Below are 20,000 nucleotides of genomic sequence, written 5' to 3' on the forward strand. Positions count from 1 at the left end.
TGTATCCTGTGTTGTGTTGCAAAATATGTCCTTTTTCCACCGGATTGTCTATGCCCTGGTTCCTCCCCGAAAATGACCTGTTTTTGCCATTTTGTGCGCTTATTCTAATTTTGACGGCTATAGGCGTGACAAGAGTAGGGCGGTTCGACATATGGGGCCGTAAATTAGAAAAGCTCCAGCACGGAAACAGCAGTCCAAACATACTGGTTGCCGAGACGGCTCCACTCGATTTAATTTTTCACTCAGTTTTTTTTACCACAACAATCGTAAAATGGGTTTGCGACAGATCACGTGCATCTGTTTCGTGGCTGAAATGCTAATGCTCTCATTCCCGAATAACTGACCCTGTTTACGCACGGAAATGGGAATCTCGGTGCGCTGTGCTGTGACAATTTCCAGGAAAGGTGCTTCCATCAGTTATGTGTGCGCTTGTGATTGATATATGTTTCCATCGATCGATAATTAGTTTTAGAGTTGTTGGCTCGCTCGCTCTCGGCAGCCTCCGTGTGTGCGTGTGTGTGTGTGTGTTTGGATGGATTCGACAGAGGTGACAGACAGGGCGAATCCATTGCGTTCTCCCTCTGCCCTACGTCGACTTGTTTTTGTATGAATTTGTTTCTTTCCAGGTCAAGTTTGTTTGGGTTTCTCTGAGTTTGGTGGGGGCGGTTGAACTGCAAGTAGGTCATTTTTTACATCCGATAGTCGATGTTATTCGGTGTATTTTGTCGCCATTTTTTATTTGCCATTTCCGAGTAAAGGGAAATGATGGTTGCGCTGGTTTGTTTACATGGATGGTGGTCGCCGGGTAAGGAGCAGACTGTTGAAGTTTGTCGATTTTGACTTTGACATTGCAAATCATAGTAAACACGGAACGCGGTTGATTTTTGTATCCGGAGCGTTTGAATTGAAATGATATGATGTGAATGTTTGAGATGCAGTACGCATACGGTCTACTCTAATCTGGCTTCTCTGTTGTATTAAATTTTAGGTGGTAAACGTGCAGCACAGTTGAAGGAACAGGATGGTTACCTGTATGGAAAACAGTATCCGTTACATGCCGCCGTCATGGGTCGTACGTTACAGCCCGCCGAAAGAGCAACAGCGTCCTACAATCAGCAAGGGGCCGGTCGTTGGGGTAAGAGCAACAATCAGCTCAAGATCCAGCACATCTCCAATGGACCGGACGCGTTGCGCCAATTGAAGAACAACAACGGCACTGGTGCTGGTGGTCAGCAACGCATGGCGGAAGGTGGTGCTGCTGGCAAGCAGTCTGCCACCTTCTTCGACTACAATTCCTTCCACCGGGTGTTGCCGAACGGGAGTCACCAGTGTACCAAGTGTTTGCGCGAATTTAAGTATCGCAGCTACTACAAGAATCATTTCATCAGCCAGCACGATCCGAGCAAGCCGTTCAAGTGTCGCAAGTGCCACTACACCTTCCGTAACGAGCGTTGGCTGAGCGTGCACATGCGTTCGCATGTCGGCCCGGACGCATACAGTTCACTCACGGACGCGATCACTGACGGCAGTGGCGGTGGAGATGCGCTGAATGCTGGTACCGGTGGGGCGGACGGTGAGTTTGCCTGCACCCGGTGTGACAAGGCGTTCCCCATCTTTGTGCTGCTGAAGCGGCACGTCATGGAAGCGCACATGGACCCACAAAACCGTGGTCTTGAGTGTCCGCACTGTTTGTTGGTGTTCGATCAGCAGACCACCTTCCTACGCCATTTGCAGAAGCATCGCAAGGACAAGCTGGACCAGTCTGGTGCGGAATTGGCGGTGAAAGATGAAACCACCGGTGCCAGTCCCGATCTGCGATGCAACATTTGCAACATTCGCTTCCCAAGCCGTGCAATCTACATGAACCATATGACACGGAAGCACGTTCTGGCGACTCCATCGACGGCTGCCGAAGATGCCGACGCACAGTTGCGCCAGTGCACTGTTTGCAATCTTCGCTTCGCGAGTCGTGCATTGTACGCAGAGCATTTGTTGCAAAAGCATGGCCTAAAGGCACTGGCAGACGATGCGGATGGTGGTGATGGCGAGGGAACGAGCGATGCGCCGGAGCGAGAATACGCGTGTACCGTGTGTTCTGCATCGTTTGCGCGCGAAAGTGGCCTGAATGGGCACATGCGAGAGAAGCATCCGGAGGTATTGATCGAAATGCACAGCGAGCTTGCTTACGTTTGTCGCGTGTGTTCCGTGGAGTTTGCCGACCGGGAGGAGCTACAGAAACACGCAGATACACACACGGAAGCCGAACGCTCGGAAGCTGCGGCTGCAATTGCTGCCGAGCGAAACGATTGTGAAGGTGATGGTAACGCAAAGGAAACCAAGGAAGGTTTGCAATCAGCAGAGCAAGAGCCACATCGTCGTAACGATGGTGACGCTGAGGTAGATGATGATGGTGGATCAACGGAGGATGCAGTTTCGCCCAATGAGATAAAATCGGAAAAGGACATGGAAGAAAGGAGGCCAGGGTCAGAACAAGGGACCATGGAAAGCACTGGAACCAAAATGAAAGAGGAGGAGGATCCCAGCGAGCATAATCAGCAACCAACGTCACCCGTTGACGGTTCGGAGAAGAAGCAGGAATCATCACAGAATACAACCGAAGCCTACTTGCCCGACGGGTTTTCGCTGGTTTACAAATGCAAACTTTGCCCGTGCCGATACGAGCAGAAGGATCTGTTGCACGCACACATGGAAAAGCATCTGACGGCAATGAAAAGCGAGGACGGTTCTGGTCAAGCTGCTGACGAGGACGATGACGAAGAGGATGATACTGTTGGCGAAGACGAGGAGGAAGACGACTTCGACGAGTCGCAACAGTCACAACAACAACAGAAGCAACAGCAACACCAGCAGCAGCAGCAATCTTCGCTTGGTGATAGCGAAAGCGCTGCCAGTGGACGGCAGCGATTGCGCCAAGGAAACGGCAGCACCGTGGATGACGATGAGGAAGGTGCAGAAGGTGGAGAAGGCGAAGAAGGAAAGGAGGACGGAGGTGATACGATCGATCCGGAGGAAGTGTCCTTCAATCCCGAATCCGGCGAGCAGATGTTCGTGTGCAAGGTCTGCGGCAAGGTAGTCGGTACGGAGTCCCAGTTCCGGCGCCACAAGCGCGTCCACTCGACCGAGGGTCGGCCATTCGAGTGCCACATCTGCTTCTATCGGTTCGCGATGAAGTACAGCTACACGGCGCACATGCTGCGCCATGAGATGGGCTGCGATCCGACGCAGCCGACCCGGTACCGGTGCTCCAAGTGCTCGGAATCGTTCACACGCCGCAAGCTACTCAATCAGCACGTGATCAGTGCGCACGGTGGCCGACGCGTCAAGTCATTGGGAGCGGGTGGCACTGGTGGTGGTCGCTGGCCAACGGTATCCCTGGGTAATAGTGGCAACTTGAGCATGCCCGGTGTCGGTCCGGACGGTACTGTGGGCGGGGGCAGTGGCAGCAGCAGCAGCCGCGGCAGCCACACCTGTCCGATCTGCTCGGAAACTTTCACGCGTGAGAGTGTCCTGAATGGACACATGAAGACACACACGCTAGAGGCGGCCCAGATGGCACACTCGGAGGTATGCTACCTATGTCGCGTATGTAGCAGTGAATTTGAAACACGTGAACTGTACGAAGCGCATGCAGCCGAAGCTCATCCCGGAACAACGACGGAAATGATGGAATCGGGCGAGTTTTCTTTGAATAGTACTGGGCAGCTCTTGGTGGGTGAAGATGGTCAGATCCTTCAGAATGATACTACGACCAATTCGGTGACGCCCGTGAGTGCTGATGTGAGTGGCGTGGACGATAGCGATGGTTTGCTGCGGACGTTTGCAATGGGCGGTAATGGTGGTGGCTGTACGATGATCTACAAATGTAAACTCTGTTCGGGGCGCTTCGTTAAGAAAAAGTCTCTGGACTGGCATCTGAAGACGCATCGATCGATTGTACAGCAAGGTGACGGTGTGGCGACATTGCCCGATCTCGGGCCGGACGTGGAGCAGTCCAAGATCTTCAAGTGCCCCGTATGTCCACAGGTAAGTGGGGCTACTTTCCGTGTAATTTTCGGCTTCCTTTTCGCTTACACGCTCAATTATTCGTATTTCAGATGTTTGATAGTGAGGTGATCTACTCTGAACATGCACGCACACATCAGCGTGGGCGACCAGCACGTGCTGCAGTGAACGCGCTTGTAGGCAGTGCCTACGGTTATGCGCCTCCACCGGCGAAGCGCAAACGCTCGTCCGGTGGCGCCATTATCCAGTGTCACCTTTGTAAGAAGACGTTCACCTACCGAAGCCAGCTGCATCAACACACGGTGTTGCACCATCAGCCCGGAAAACCGTACGAGTGCAAAACGTGCCACTACAGCTTCGTACACGAGCTGAATCTGAAGCGCCACGAGCTAACGCATTTGAACGATCCGAAACCGGAACCCAAACCCGAACGTAATCCGAACTCGCAGGAGGCACAGGACCGTGATGATCAGCAGCTAGATGGGGAAGAGGATAACTCTCATCTGCTGCAGCCTCTCGTACTAATGGATGGACCGGAAGATGAATCGAATGGTCAGGATGCAGGCGGTGGTACCAGTGGTAGAGTCGGTGAAGAGGATCAAGAGAACGAGAATGGCGGCGATGGTAGCAGCATCAGGTCGCCAGGAAACGCGGACGATCTGCGCCAGTGGAGGACGAAGAAGATCAAATGCGTCATCTGTGCGGCCACGTTCACCCATCAAAACCAACTGGTGACCCATCTGCAGACACACATCGAGCGGATTAATGATGCCCGGAAGCGATCCGCGCCTCCGATTGTGATGCCACCGGACAGTGGCTACACGCCGAACGATCGGCAGTGCAAACTGTGCCACAAGGTGTTCAAGTTTAGCTGCTTGCTCAAACAGCACCATCAGTTACACCATGCGCGCGAGAAACCGTTCGAGTGCCGCACCTGTCATTATCGGTTTGAGTACAAGGGTCATCTGGCACGGCATCGCGCCAACCATCATCCGAACGAGGCGAAAGATCTCGATGATACGACCATGGTTGGAGGCTTTGCGACCTCGACGCCGACGCGCTCTTCACCTGGACCCGGGCGACGGTCAGCGGCTTCGGCAGCGGCGGCGGCCGCGGCATCGGCAGCTGCTGCACTTATGTTGGATGACAGTACGACCGCAGTCCCGCGATACGGTGGCTTAGTAACGGACGAGGTAATCATTGCGCCAACGACAACCAGCTCTTCCTCGCGATCGGAGAGCGGCGTCCCGACGCACCAGTGTCCGATGTGTTCGCTCAAGTTCATCAAAGCCCGCTCATTAGCTATGCACATGCGCATCCATCTCGGTGGGAGAAAGCTGCGGCGCGTGATACCCGCCGACGCGGCACCGACGGTCGGTCTCACCGGTGGCTCGTTTACCGGTGCCGGTGGTGTGGAGCAGCGGGAATCGTTGGTTTGTCGTATCTGTTCCGGTGCATTCCCAACGACGCACGAACTGAAGACGCACATGATGACGCATATGGGTGGTGAAGCGATGGATCTTGAGGTGCCGTTCGGCATCAGTGCGTTCAATATGCTGCACGAGGATATGTTTAACGATTCGCTCGATCATCACGGCACCGGTGGACCGTCGTCTGGTGCAGGCACGGGGGGTGGAGGAACGACTGGAGTAGGTGGGGCAGGACAAAACATCGCAGGAACCGATGAGCGAAGTAGTAGCGTTGGTGGCGAAGGCAGCAGCACACGAGCGGCGGGCGATGGTCGTAGCTCCGATGGTGACTATCATCAGGAGGGTGATGATGCTAGCGGTGGAGCTGATCCACTTTACGATGGTTCCAATCTCGAACTCGTGCTAGAAGACAACATCTTTGACAAAGATTTTAGCATGCGCTACCAGCAACAACAGCAACTCCAGCAGCAACAACAGCAACAGCAACAACAGCAGCAACAGCAGCCACTGCAGCAACAACAGCGCCGTATGAGGAATCATAACGTCACTGGCGACGATGATGATGATCGTGGAGCGGCAGAGGAGGACGATGATGAAGATGAGGACAACGACGATGAGGTGACCGATGGCAACGATGAAGATGATGATGATGCCACCGGTGCTGGTGCCACTAGTGGTGCTGCTGAGCAGTCTTCCCCGTCGCTTTCGTCGAGCTTCCGCCGGAGCATGAACCCAACGCGCGCCAGCCCACAGACGAGTGGTCGTTTGAGGCAAACCCAACGCACAACGACGATGGGACGACCGCCGGGTTCAGCGTCTTCCAGCAAGAGCAAAATTCAATGTGAACTGTGTAAGAAGGAGTTCCTCTATCCGTGCAATCTCAACCAGCATAAGCAGCTACACCATTCGAAGGAAAAGCCGCACGAGTGCCGCGTCTGTCACTATCGTTTTGAGTACAGTGGTCATCTGCAGCGGCACATACGGCAGCAACACGAGGATTTAGCGGAAGAGTTGCTCGAACCGGTCGAGCCAGTTTCGTTCGATTGTAATTTTTGCGGTGAATCGTACGATACACGAGGTACGCACGGTATAGGATCCAATGTGAGCTTTGTTATAAACTGATCAATTTCCTTTCGTTTTTTCGTTCCCGAATCATCAGCTCTCTTAACGGCTCACGTTCAGGCTCAGCACAAGGGCGAGAAACCGTTTCAGTGTGACCAATGTCCGGCTTCGTTCAGCTACAAAAAATCCTATGAAACACATCGAGAGGAACATCACCTGAGTGAGTGGACAGTGCCATTATAAGTGCTTTTGTGACTCCTCACTGATATGCCACGCTGTAACCTGTTGTTGTTTTCTGTGTTTTTTGCATTCTTTTCAGAAACCAACAATGGAGCATTTAGGTGTAATTTCTGTAAGAAAACGTAAGTTTCTGGATGGCCTGGATGGATTGAAGTGAGAAGCATTTTCTAATTTATTACAATTTCCCTCTGTAGATTCAACAGTGCACAAAAGGTAGACAACCATGTATGCATACAATAGTAGTTACTGCTGCTGTAACCGAAACACTACAGCGCAGTGGTGGAGCGATATGACGTGAACCAGCGCAGACGGAGCGCCATTGTAGCACGATTGTATGCTATACGGGAAGGAGGTTTCCGGTATGTCGACGCTACAAACAAACAAAAAAATCTACAATCCCTTAACTAGAAAAGCTGCAGCTATAAGAAAGCTTGCTTTTTCAAGGAAGCATTAAGTTAAGATGAGAAAAGCAAGAAAGAGATTCTCCATAAGTAGTAAAAGCATATTGTCGAAAAAGAGAAACAAACACAACATACAGTAACAAAACGTAGGGTGAAATGAGGAGGAAGAGGGAAATTAAAAAAAAAACATTTGCAGGAATACAAATCGCCTAAACAATATTGTCCAGCGCAAGAAATGGTAGCGGTTTGGACAAGGATAGATAAAACCACTTAAGTCTTAGAGAAGTAATGGAATCAAAAGAAAGCAGACGATTGAACACAGCATAACAAACAATGATTAAGGTAAAGTAAGCAAACAAACAGACATATACATACAAAACAACAAAAGTAGGAACTCAGTTAGTTGGAACGAAAACAACAAGCAGCTGCGCTTAGGCGGGCGGGCAGACTAAGGTAGAAATATTCGCAATACGGTATGATAGTACGGAGTTAGTGCAGACAGACAAGGCAACAGAAGGGAGAATACACAGCAAAAGTAAAGTAAAAAAGAACAAAAACAAAAACAACAAAATAGTAAACCCAACAACCACAAACCACAAGTAGTAGTTCAAATTGTTTAAAAACATATTCTTAACAGTATATAGTATAATGTTAAATGCGAACGTGTATTCTTATCGTACTTTTTTTTGCTCTGTTAAGCGAAGCAGAAGAGTAGGGCCAGAGGTAAGCGACTACATCACCGATAGAATATACAATGAGGAAAAGGGGTTGAATGCGGACGAATGAAGGTATCGAGATTGTCGGAGAAATAATTAATGTAACAGTTGGAGACAGAGGGAGAAGGAGCAGCAGGAACAAGAAGGAGCGCACGAGCGCCGTCATCATGTAGGTGTTAATGCAAGCGGCTTGCATCTAGCTTCACAGTCCATTTGATGATTGCATTTTATTTCTTCTGCTCCCTTCTGCTTTGTCGTCTCGCCTTGATGCTCGTAAACCAGAATCTTCTTAATACTGCTTTGATTGGAAAGGAAGTTAAGCTAATGTGAAGACGTAACGTGCGTTTTACACTGTCTTTTCCTCGTTTCATTAGACGCACCGCTTCAGGGTCTAACGCTATCGCGATTGCTGTCAGAATCACCGTCTCTTCAACAGAGGCACTATTGCTAGTTATTACTTTTGTGAGTCCTTTTCGTTTTTAATCCAATGCATATCTCCTGAATATGCTCTATGTTTTAATGTTTTAATTTTTCGAAAACTTCCCATATCGACAAGCAGCATAATGCAACAGAGACGTGTGCATCATAGTTCTACTAGGACGAAAGTAAGTGAGTGATTAGCTCCAGCACTCTGGATTAACACGTAGATGAGTGGGTCCCATGATCGACGAGATTATTGTAGACTGTTTGATTTGAAAGTATTCTCCATTACTTTGGTTATTTTAATTATTCTCGCTCGCTTTGCGACACCTGTTCCGAGTAGTGTTGTTCTCGTTGTTCTCGCATCGCATTCACGTACCCTTCACTGAGCGGTTCGCGGCAGTGCGCGACAGTACCGGGATAGGTAGTAGGTTTGGTTAGGTTTGTGATTTTAAATAAATGATTTTGTCTATATTAGCGAGGTGTGCAGTATAATAACAAATACTAATGATGCAAAAAGGAAAAAAAAAACACACATAGACACACATACACACACATGGATACAAGAAAAAACAAAATATCCTAAATCCTACATAATATAACCTCTCTAGCACATAGCGGAACCAATGCCCCGTATGTTATCACTCAAAATGGCAGCATTAAACTCGTACAAGACAGGCGCAGAAACGGATAGAAGCCAACAAAGATAAGTCGAAACACGGAATAAACCTTCAGAGATGATCCCAACGAATACGTTTCGAAATTGGAGCAAACACGATGAATAAGGAGATTAAAACAAACTCATTTCGCAGAGAAAATATGGCAGCCAACAGAAAAGCAAAGTATATTTCATGAGCATCATTAATTTATTATTATATTTATTGTAATTACTATGAAATATTTAATAACCAACATCCCATCACCCGTATTGGCTAGAGAGCACAGAGAATGATCAGCAAAAGGCGCATAAACAGCAATCTGTAGCTGATTGAATGAAGGCAGCCGGAGGAATGCGTGCACGTTGGGGGCGGTTTAGCGTGAGAATATCACAAAAGGCACACTAACAAAAATGGTGGAATACCCCCACACATATAAAGCAAACACACGCAGAACAAATGATGAATCAAAGTAGTAGATCTGGAAGTGAAATTAGTGAACATAACTGTAGAGAGAAGTATGTCGCCTAGAGAGTGGGAATGAAATAAATATAAGATTTAGATATTTAAATCACAGTCGGCTTCAGTCGTCACTCTTGGTTCCGAAACTACTTTCTACGGTTGGAAAGTGAATCGCCGTTGAATCTTTGGTTCGCAATGGAGTGCGTGAAACAATAGTAATTGATAGATAGACACTTTAAATATGAATTTGCTAAATTTATTGAGAAATACCTAACATGCTTCGCAACAGACTTTTTTTTACAACTGGCGCCATCCAAATGGTTATGCTGGTTGTGTGCGTGCGTTGTGTGCTTTGTTTACAAAACAATCATCCGGGAGTCGGTGACAGTTGCTTTTCCCAGAAATTCCTAGCGATTCGAATCGGGGATAGTTGGAAAGATTGCAGTTGTCCCCAAAAGATGCCGCAAGAGTTGTGTCGCATCTGTTTGACGGATTGTGAGGTGAAATACAGCTTGCTGGAACCGGTCGAACCTCAAGGATCCAGTCTGTATTCGGTGCTGTGTATGCTTTTTCCGGCGGCGTTCATCGAAGACGGTAACGGCCGGTGGCCTGAGAAAGTGTGTCCAGAGTGTAGGCGGAAAATCATCGATGCCAACGAACTGTACGAACTTTGTGCGGCCAGTGGAGAACGGTTCAAACGCATTTTCCTCGAAAAGCAATCCCACATACCTTACAGCGACTCCCCGCCGCAGGATACGGTTTATGCACCGTTCGTTGAAGGGAGTCCCTCGCCATCAGAAATAATACTTGAAGAAGTCATCGAAACGGACGAAATGGTCACTAGCCGCGAATACGCAGGATTGGATCGAATTACGGAGACGCAGAAGGAATCAATCATTTCCACGGATACTTGCATTAGTGCAGCCTACTCTAGCGATCCAGCCATAGGTGAAGGGAATTATAATGAAGAATCGTCACAGGTCAGTGAGGGCCATGGTTGTGATAAATGTAATCGAGTGTTTTCGAACCAAAAAAAGTACGAAACGCATGTACAGTGTCACGCCTCTGGGCGAACCAAGTTCTGCACGATCTGTGAAAAAGGATACCGGGACGTGCGAGTCCTTAAGCAACACATGCAATCGCACAGCGCACGATTTCTATGTTCATTGTGTGGCAAGATTTTCAACGACAAAAGTAATCTGAAACAGCATTCGAAGCGCCATTCGGGAGAGAAGAAATTTGCCTGCAGCTTATGTCCGATTCGATTCCATGCTAAAGGTAAACCTAAACCACAGGTTATTGCGGGAATACGCTGAGCTGAGTTGATGATCCTTTTCTAGGAGACTTGCAAGCGCACCAAAGTACACATTCGAGCGATAAACAGTTTAGCTGTGAAATTTGTGGATCCAAGTTCACCAGGAAGTGCTCTCTGCTTAATCATCAACGCATTCATAAAGGTAAGCCAGACGCCGAAGTCGATAATTATTCGCTCATTTTGTACCCCTTTTCCATTGTGGCCATCGTAGGCAAACGAGCGTACAGTTGCGATGCCTGTAGTGCGAGGTAAATTAATTACAGGAAAAATGTAGGTACAGAATAACATTCCTCATACCGTTTTGCAGTTTTTTCACAGCCCATCATCTCAAACGCCACATATTTACCCACACCGGGGAAAAACCCTACCATTGCCGATTTTGTACTCAAAAATTCGCCCAAAGCAACGATCTGGTAAAGCACGCGCAGATACACGTCGGGGAGCTAATTTATCAATGTGATCGCTGTGATGCTGCTTATCGGTTGATGTCGCAGCTGCGGAATCACTATCAGGAGCATGCAGGTCTGAACGGCGAGCTGGATTTTCCGGCAAACAAAGATTTTCGATTCTCCAGCAAGGACATACTTAACGCGCGGTACGTGAAAAACCAGATGGTGGCGAGCAAGGGGGTAGAGGATGTCGATACGATAGCGGATTGCCCCGGAACCAGTGCAATTAGTCTTCCAGGATCGATCGAAAAGGTTAAATTTACAAAAAAAGTCGTTGAAAACCGGAAATGAATAAAACCAAAAAATCATTTGACGTTTCTGGAGAATCTTTTGACATTTCTTGGCAACAAAAAAGTAAACAAACAAAGAGGAACTTTCCGAAGGAATTTGTGAAGATTTCGATAGTTTTTCGCAGTATCGCGTATTTGATCACTAATTAAAAGGCTACCTAAAATGTCGCTAGAACTTTGTCGCCTTTGTTTAACGACCGTCGAAGTTGCGTGCAGTATTTATGAGCCAGTAAGGGGTGAGGAAACGTTTCTAACATTGCTGTCCAGGATACTTCATCCTCACGAGCTTCCCGACGACGGCAATGAAGAGTGGCCAACGAAAATCTGTGAGGAATGTAAGCGCAAAACCCTCCACGCGTACGACCTGTACGAACTGTGTCTGTCCAGCGGCGAAAGGATACGGGAAATGCTCTCGACGACCCGTGATGCCTCGATGATCTGTAAGCGGTCGCCGTCTCCCGAAGTTGAGGCTGTCGATTGTAAATCTTCTGTCGATCCGGAGCTGTTGCAGTTTGCTCCCGATGAGCAGCAGGATTTACAAGAGGATCTCAAACCCATGGCGTACAAGGAAGAACCATCGAATGCCAGCAGTGAAGATGTCGAGAAAACACCAAGCCACTTGCAATCAGACTGTTACTCGTGTACCCTGTGCATGGTAATATTCCCATCTCAATCCCAACTGTCCAGTCATTTGAAGGATCAGCACGGTGATCAATGTTACTACTGCGAGCCCTGCGAGAGAGCGTTCCTGGAGAGGGAAAAGTATGTGGCTCACAAGAAATGCCACGATCTCGGCCGGATCCATTTCTGCACCAGCTGTGAAAAGGGTTTTCGAACCGTTGAAGCTCACCGGCTGCACGTGTTGTCGCATGATGCACCGTACTTGTGTGCCGAATGTGGCAAAAAGTTTGAAACCAAAAGTAATCTTAAACAGCACATGAAGCGGCATTCGAACGTGAGAGCCTTTGCCTGCAAGCTGTGCCCATCTAAATTCCATTCCAAAGGTACGCCCATGACGTCGACGGTGCGGTATATCAGCACGATGATATTTAACTATTACTTTTTAGGCGAATTGAAGACACATCAGTACACCCATTCCAAGCTCAAACAGTTCAGTTGCGATTTGTGTGGCTCTCTGTTTACCAAAAACTCCTCGCTGGCAAAACATCAACGTATTCACACAGGTAACTTAAGGGTGTAGCATTTTCTTGCATATAGCGCAAAAGTCTTATAGTCGCAATCTCTTTCTTCTTTTATCTATCCCGCCGGGCCTGCGACCTATAAAAAAGGAATACGTCCGTTCAGTTGTGAGGCTTGCAGCAGAAGGTAATGCGTTCGGTTACTGCATGCAAGTGTATGCTTTCAGCCAACCTAACTAATATTCTGTTTCGGGCTTTACGTTTTCAGTTTCTACACATCCGATCTTCTCAAACGCCATATGCTAACCCATACGGGAGAGCGACCGTACAAATGTACATACTGTATCCGTTCGTTCTCTCAGAGCAACGATCTGGTGAAGCACATGCGAATCCACATCGGTACCAACATTTACAAGTGCGATCGATGCGACGCATCGTATCGGTTGCTGTCGGAGCTGCGCGATCATTACAAGGTACACTATCAGTCGGATGAAGGGAAGGGTGGTGCTAGTGCGGAATCCACCGTCGGCGAGGGGGAGAGTCGCGATTTTCGATTCACAACTACCAACATTTTGCATCTACACTACACCAAAGAAGTTTCTAAGGGAGCAATAAAAAAGTAGCCGAGGGTTTCCATGGACATCGACGCAGAACGCGCATGTTGCTTAGGTTTATTAACTTACATCTGAATATCTGATTTGGGGAATTGTATCGGAATAGGGGACAGGGTAATTATTTGGGAATCCTGCTTACAAAGCACTTAAGTGATGGGAATAATGAAGGATTTTGGAAGGTTTCAGATGCTCTGATCAGCTTACTGATCATAATAGGTTAGGCGAAATGATCGTTCGTTGTCTTTGCGTAGCGTTTCGTGCATTTTGTTAATTTCCTCCAATCGGTTCGTGATGGCGGTACTGGACGATTCGATCCACTGCAGTGAGTTCATATGCGCATTCAGTATCTTTCCGATTTGTACGAGCGGATCGTTCGGATCAGTGTACTTGTTCGCATCGTTCAGATGCTCGATCACCTCTTTCAGATCCTCGTACATCTGCTTCAACTGCGAGTCGAGCGTTTCCGCCATCGAATAGGTTTGGCCACGCTCCAGATCAATCTGTACGTTGCGCGAGAGCTCCTGCTCGAGCGGTACGATGCACTCCTCCAGCTCGGTGTGCTGAGCTGTAATAAACTCCAGTTCCTGCTCCATTGCATTCTGTTCTGCCTTCACCTTCACGACGGCTTCGTTTAGCGCGACGATTTTTTCCCCGTTCGCCAACAGCATATTATCCCAGGCGTTCACCTGGGTTGCCTGGTTGGTGAAGAGCTTCTCCTGTTCCTCGAGCTCCAGTGTCCATTTGTTAATGAATTCTTCCAGCTGGAAAAACTTCAACTGCTGCCCAGATGCCACGGCGGCCGATTGGGTCGTCTGGGTGGTTGTGGTGAGACTGGCCCCCGTCGTTCCGGCAGTTCCGCTCGGTGGTGCTGTCGTCGTGTTGGTAGTTCCGAGCGTCAAAGTCGCTGGCTGGCTCGTGGTTACCGCAGGATTGCTTAACGCACTCGCCGGTTGCTCGGCTGGCTTCGACAAACCGAATCCGCCGAGTGTGAGTGGTGCGGCCGTTGCCGCCGCAGGGGTGGCCGTTGTGACTGCTGTGGCGGCGAGTGTCGGTACTAGTGGGTTCGCCGGTGCTGCGATCGCAGTACCGGCTGCTGCCGTTGGTGCAACCGCGCTCCCTGTGGCCGCTGCAGCTCCCGTGGTTCCAAGCGATGCACCAAATGAAAGCGTCGGTAAACCACCGGATGCAGCGGGCGCTGGTGCCGCCGACGTTGGGTTGAGCGAAAGACCGGTGGCCGCCGGGGCTGCGGTTGCTCCGAAAGCCGGAGCAGCACCGAACGAAAACCCTGTCGGAGCGGTGCTAGTAGCTGGTGCACCGAGTGAAAACCCACCGGTGGTGGCGGTCGTTGTGGTCGGGGTTCCGAACGAGAAATTCATTGTAAAATTTGAAGGAAACTTTCAGTAAACTTCAATTTACAGTAAACAATTTTCTTTTTGTGTGAAACTGAGAGAAAACGCGCGGTTTGGTTTTGTCGTTTTATGTCACAACCGATCGTTTTACGTCGCTTTTTATCGTGAAAAATTTCGTTCGTTGTATCGTTTATTTCGTTCGTTGTATCGTTTATATTGTTTTGCTCGTTTTTTCAAAACTCCGTTCAAAACACGCAACAAAAAGCCGTTGCGTGTGCTCACGTTCCACGTTACACGTGGGTGATTTCCTTAAGCGATAATGAACCCAAAAATGAACAGAAATGAATTTGACGCCTGACGGGAATAGGCACCTCAATCTCAAGATTTGAGGATCAGCATTAACTACCCATCTTCACTGCCTCTTCACTCTTCTACCGAAATTCCACCGTCTCCGTCACTGTGCGTCTCCTTCAATAGTAATGTTCCGGATATTGCAGCGGATCGAAAACGTGATCTTCAAAGGAAACCCATATGTCCTGTTGGCGTTGGCACTGGACACTCCATGTTCTCCCTGTTTCTAGCCGTCCAGTGAAAGCGTTGAGCGTGATATGCCGGTTCAATAATTTCCGTGTTCCGGTGAGACGAAACAAGGTTAACTGGTGGAATGAGGCAGATGGGGCATGAGAGGGACCTATTCGCACCTTGTCACCTTGTCACCTTTCCTCAGCTCGCCAAAAAAACCTCCCACCCTCAAATTCGTACACACGCACACAGCAGCTATGGAGCTAGCGGCCCGATAACCGGAGCTCCGATCGTAGTATGCGAGGTGGGAGTCTGCGAACCGAGCTGGACGGTGGGCGAGGTGGGAAGCAGGAGTGTCGGAGGCCGGGTGATGCGAGCAGGGCGTGCGTGGGGAGCAGCCGTTGATGAATGCTCTGCTGGGAGCACATACAGAATACAATTGAAAACAATTTCCAATCGACCCCGGTAAGGGGTAGGGAAAGAGAAGGGGGGGGGGGTCAGTGGTGGGAGTTGGGATGGCCGCCGGGGTGTTTCGTCGTTCATCGTTTTGATCGGTGATCTGTGTAGGTGCTACCCGCTTACAGCTATAGGATCGACCGCGGCCAATGCGACCATGACCAAGCGATCATGCGGCGATACCCGGCCGGCGCATCATCTTACCAGCTGCTCCACCTGTTCGGGTGTCCTCGGCTCGGTGGGTGTGTGTGTTTGTGCGTGTGTATGTGCATCTGTCACCCCCATCGGACCGATGAAGTGTGCGTTGCCGGTTGCGCGCTGAACAGGGATGCGGTCACCCGAACAAACGATGTCCGCTTGTCCGATGCAGCGAGCTAGTGTTGCTGACCGGCCAACAACCACGACAACGACGACGACGACGACGACGACGACGACAACGATGGCGACTCAAGGGGTGGCCACCCCCCCCCCGGGGGCGCACTTCGTAGCGTATAGCCACTATACATAAGCGCCAACCGGTACCGGTGCTTCAGTTGAAATTTGACTGTGATTTAATCAACATGGACGAATCGGACTACTGGGGATTGGCGCGAAGCAATGGTTAGCTACTAACATTTCGCCCTTTTTGGTGCTTTTGGTTGTGCGCGGGTTACTCCACATTCCGTGCCTTCCGCTTTGGCCTCGAGTCTTTTCCCATAGCTTTTTTTTTTGTTCTAAATCTTGTTATTTGTTCATTTTCGCGGAACGAGTTTTTTCTTCCCGTCGTCAATTAGAGTGTGTTTTGCAATGCAATGCTTCAGCCGCTCCCTCCACCCTCGGTTCCAAGCGTGTCTTTGATTGTGTTGCTGCCCTCAGTTTAACCGCTCATGCAGTGCTAATCATTTGTTATTTCGAGCAATCATCTTCGCCAATTTACTGTGATTATTCGTCCAAAAACAACCAGACAAGACAAAAAGGCGTTTATCAGTGTTTTTCGAAAACATTCTCGCGGTCAAGCGTTACTGTGAAATCCAGTTTTTGGGAAGGAAGCGGTTTTGAAGGGCACCTTTGGTACCGGTTCTTCGGCAGAGCAGAAACGGTTTAGATTGGGTAGGACGATTGGGTCCATCAGCATATCACTAACTCGCGCCAGGCACGGCTCAACTGGCCACGATGTCAAGTATTTCCGTGCCCCGTACGGGTATGTGATATGGTGTGGCCGTACCAGGCCAGGCCTGGCATAGCCGTGCTGTGATAGCAATGTGCGCGATCGTGTGCGCGTATGTGTGCGTGCGTGGCCACAGAAGACTGCGGCGGTGCGGCGGATGGACTGGACCAACAGCGCAACAGCAACGAGGCATCCCATTCCCCTTGTGTGTGTGTGTGTGTGTGCGGCAAACGGATAAGAGGCATTATGGATAATCATAGAGAAGAATATGGCACTCAATTTAAGAAAATGGAAAGATTGAAGTATAAAGTGGCACCGGGATGGGTCGATGGGTCGCCTGGTGCGCCGTCGTAGCGACTTTCGTGCCGTTCTGCTCGCTTCAACCCGCCCGGGCAACAGAAATGCTGGTGTGATTATGCTACCAACTCGATGTGTGTGTGTGTGTACCAGGTGCGCTTGTGTGTGAGTGTGTTTGTGCTTCTTTTTCTTAGGAGAAAGGCAAACGAAAAGGTTATCATCTCGTGTTGCGAGTAGCCAGTAAAAGAAGAAGTAGTAAACTGAAACGCAAGCCACAGATAAGACTGGACAGACTAATGATGAAAAAAAAAACAAACATTTAAATAATCCAGAAAACCAGAAACATATGATGCGAAAACTATCAAAAGAAGATAACTCAACGGTTAATGAATGTACATCAAGCCGAGAGAAGCTTAAACAATGGTGAAGCAATCGGAAAGTCGGTCACATTGATACAGTTAGCAGCAACCAAGGAAAGAGAACACGATAAGAACCGTTATGTACCTTATCACATCATCAGCGAGCTCATGCCGAGTGAGCATATGTCGCTGAAGGATCTGTTGTGCGAGGAAGGCGCGATCGTCTCATCAGGCGATACTATACGATCAGCAGCCTTACGCGGTCATCGCGCGGATCGCGTTTGGATCGGTTTGGGTTCGGTGTGGCGCCGGACCGTGCGACGGGTTGATTGTTCATTCGTTCGCTTACCGAGCCGCACGGCCCGCAGTCGTTTGCGGTCGGAATCGAGAGGGAAAACGGCGAAGTGTGATCGATCGAGGCCGTGCGCCGCCCTTCTCTCCTTTGCTTAGTGCCCTAAGTGTTGTTTTCTATTTGCCATCCCTGTCCATGTGTGCGGTTGTGTGTGTGTGTGTGTGTACCTTGCCGTGGTAGTGTTTGCTGAGGCACCCCCGCGGGCACATCCTTTTTAAATTCCTCAATTCTGTCCCCTTCCAACACCGTCGGTGAGATTACTAGATGTGCCAAAAGTTAGCATCGGAAGATCGGAATCCTTGCACGTTGCCAGAGCAACCAGCATAGGGTTTCCCTCTTTCCTGCATTGCTACTGGAACGCATGCGTTCTTCAAAGTCTTCTCCTCTTGCCGCTGCCGCAAACGTTGCTGGCCAACCGATTGGCGCGAAAAAGCACAACCTTGGACACCTCTCCGGCAACCCCGGGCGGACCGCATCACAACGCGCATACACACATACCAGCACATTCGTAGTGCGCCGACTGCCACCGATTCCGAGCGTGCTTTATTTGATAAATAATGCTTGAATTTCTTCACAATAAGATTCAATTAATTTCGTTAAACATCCGTGACCGGAGGGGGGCGGTCACTGGTGGTCGGTGGAGTAAAAGGTGAGCGCTCGCCCGTGCTCCGTGTGTTTGGTTGGACGCTCGAGAGGGAAGACGGGTGAAGCTACGCCAATCTAGTGTCTCGCTTGCCGTTGTTCTTTGCCGACGAACCCGGCACACATACAAACGCTGAACGCGGGTACGATGATACCGTGAAGACGGCATCTGTTCCACATCGGGGAACAAAACCAGAGATTGTTTGCTTTGAACTGGATGAAACTGGCCACCGTAAATAGGTTCGGAATGGAAAGGTTCCATGGGTTCGATGGGATGGGACGGTGTCTTTGGCTCCCCCATGGAGGCGCCTGGTGACTTGTTTATTTTTTGTACTAACTAGTCGCAATACATACGAGGACCGTAGACATTAGTCCTATGGAAGTCCCTCAGGAGCACTGCGGGACTCATACCTTACATATTCTGCGCTCCAAAAATGCTCCTCCCAATTATTTGACGAACCGTGCCTAAAAAGCATAAAAATCTAAAAATTGAAAGCAAGAAATTGGCATTAAAATAACTTCAGGCAACATCATGGCAGGCTGCTTGTTTCCTATGGCAACTGTGTATGACTGTGACGGATGCCGGTTTTGAGCTCGGGTGACCAACACACCGTTCGATGATAGCGATCTAGCTCCGGCGACGGTTAGTATGAGTTGTGTTTCGCACGAAACTTCCGCTCCCGCAACGGTTTAATCCGTTTTGTCACTCGCCTATCATCGCTGATGGCCTCCAACCCCCTTCAACGGGGTGGGCGCTCGTTCGTCCGGTGGTGGTAGTGACGGCGCTAGTGACGAGGGCAGTTGTTTCCGAGCGACAATTAGCATTCAATAATCTGCTGATTGACCCGACCCGATTAGAACGCCGTCGATGAGTGGACGCGGTCCCGCGCGAATAATGATCGGCCAGCAGCGGCACCCTGCTAGTAAGGGTCTATATGTTCCAGTGTGTGTGTATGTAAGAGAGAGAGAAAGAGAGCGAGAGAGAGAGAGAGAGAGAGATGAGATGAGAAGAAAGAGATAGTATTGTGGATGAACTGTTCACTCGGTGACGTAATAGATGCGTTTACTCTTACAGACTCCTCCTTGCTAGCAATAGATCAACCCCTTTGGAAAAGCTTGGAGAGGGAAATAGAGAGAGCGAGAGTGCAATAGAAGGAGTGGAAAGAAGGGGGGGGGGGGGTGTGTGCAGATATGATAATCTCGGAGCGAGAGTACATATAGTATGTTCCATCAATTGTCGGTCTACGAGGTACGTCGCCCTTCACTTCCTTCCCTCGCGATCACCCTTTGATCGGCTGCACACACCCACCGCATGTGTTGTGGGGATCCCACGATCAGAATCGATGAAGCACTTCATCGACTAACGCATTCGTACCGAAGGTCGGGTTTTGAGGTGAAGCTTGTTGATCAGCGTTGTCGATCGGAGCCGCTGCTGCTACTGCTGTTGTCGTCACATGTACTGCTGGAGTCATTTTGGGCGAGGGGAACCAGTATTGGAAATACAAATAATACCACTTTACCCGGGGTGTATCGATCGTGGCTGTGGAGTCGCATGTAAACACGCGATAACATAAACCACATAAGAATGGCCACCTTGAAGCACTAGCGCTATGTGACAAAATCTCTTAGGAATGAACATGGAAGTATATTGTATGTTAA

At 49.4% G+C, this 20,000-nt stretch overlaps 4 protein-coding genes across 6 annotated transcripts in view; 3 read left to right on the plus strand and 1 right to left on the minus strand.

Annotated features, from left to right (window-relative positions):
* The window catches only part of LOC125956394 (uncharacterized), a 13,019-nt gene extending 3,506 nt beyond the window's left edge, over positions 1 to 9,513 (plus strand). Inside the window, exons 2-6 of the mRNA XM_049688208.1 lie at positions 989 to 4,044; positions 4,116 to 6,531; positions 6,613 to 6,735; positions 6,835 to 6,877; positions 6,950 to 9,513. Coding sequence (XP_049544165.1) covers positions 989 to 4,044; positions 4,116 to 6,531; positions 6,613 to 6,735; positions 6,835 to 6,877; positions 6,950 to 6,995 — 5,684 coding nt within the window. The 3' untranslated portion in view covers positions 6,996 to 9,513. The remainder of the gene's footprint in view (positions 1 to 988; positions 4,045 to 4,115; positions 6,532 to 6,612; positions 6,736 to 6,834; positions 6,878 to 6,949) is intronic.
* A 355-nt stretch (positions 9,514 to 9,868) lies between these two features.
* On the plus strand, positions 9,869 to 13,321 carry LOC125953279 (zinc finger protein 420-like). Its single transcript, XM_049682737.1, has 8 exons — positions 9,869 to 10,688; positions 10,751 to 10,867; positions 10,937 to 10,973; positions 11,033 to 11,464; positions 11,618 to 12,468; positions 12,532 to 12,648; positions 12,754 to 12,790; positions 12,872 to 13,321. The coding sequence occupies exons 1-8, from the start codon at positions 9,869 to 9,871 to the stop codon at positions 13,224 to 13,226; spliced, it is 2,766 nt and encodes a 921-aa protein (XP_049538694.1). The 3' UTR covers positions 13,227 to 13,321.
* On the minus strand, positions 13,261 to 14,683 carry LOC125956395 (nuclear pore glycoprotein p62). Its single transcript, XM_049688209.1, has one exon. It carries the CDS (start codon positions 14,591 to 14,593, stop codon positions 13,418 to 13,420), a length of 1,176 nt encoding a protein of 391 aa, XP_049544166.1. The 5' UTR covers positions 14,594 to 14,683; the 3' UTR covers positions 13,261 to 13,417.
* A 1,398-nt stretch (positions 14,684 to 16,081) lies between these two features.
* The window catches only part of LOC125956789 (sodium/potassium/calcium exchanger 4), an 11,120-nt gene continuing 7,201 nt past the window's right edge, over positions 16,082 to 20,000 (plus strand). For 2 of the 3 annotated variants that reach the window (XM_049688985.1, XM_049688987.1), the window contains exon 1: positions 16,082 to 16,144. In XM_049688985.1, the coding sequence (XP_049544942.1) occupies positions 16,105 to 16,144 (40 nt within the window). In that variant the 5' untranslated portion in view covers positions 16,082 to 16,104. Of the gene's footprint in view, positions 16,145 to 17,692; positions 17,951 to 20,000 lie in introns of those variants that run through there. The other variant, XM_049688986.1, reaches the window with a different exon arrangement.

This window comes from Anopheles darlingi, chromosome 3, assembly GCF_943734745.1.
Source record: "Anopheles darlingi chromosome 3, idAnoDarlMG_H_01, whole genome shotgun sequence".
Lineage (NCBI taxonomy): Eukaryota > Metazoa > Arthropoda > Insecta > Diptera > Culicidae > Anopheles > Anopheles darlingi.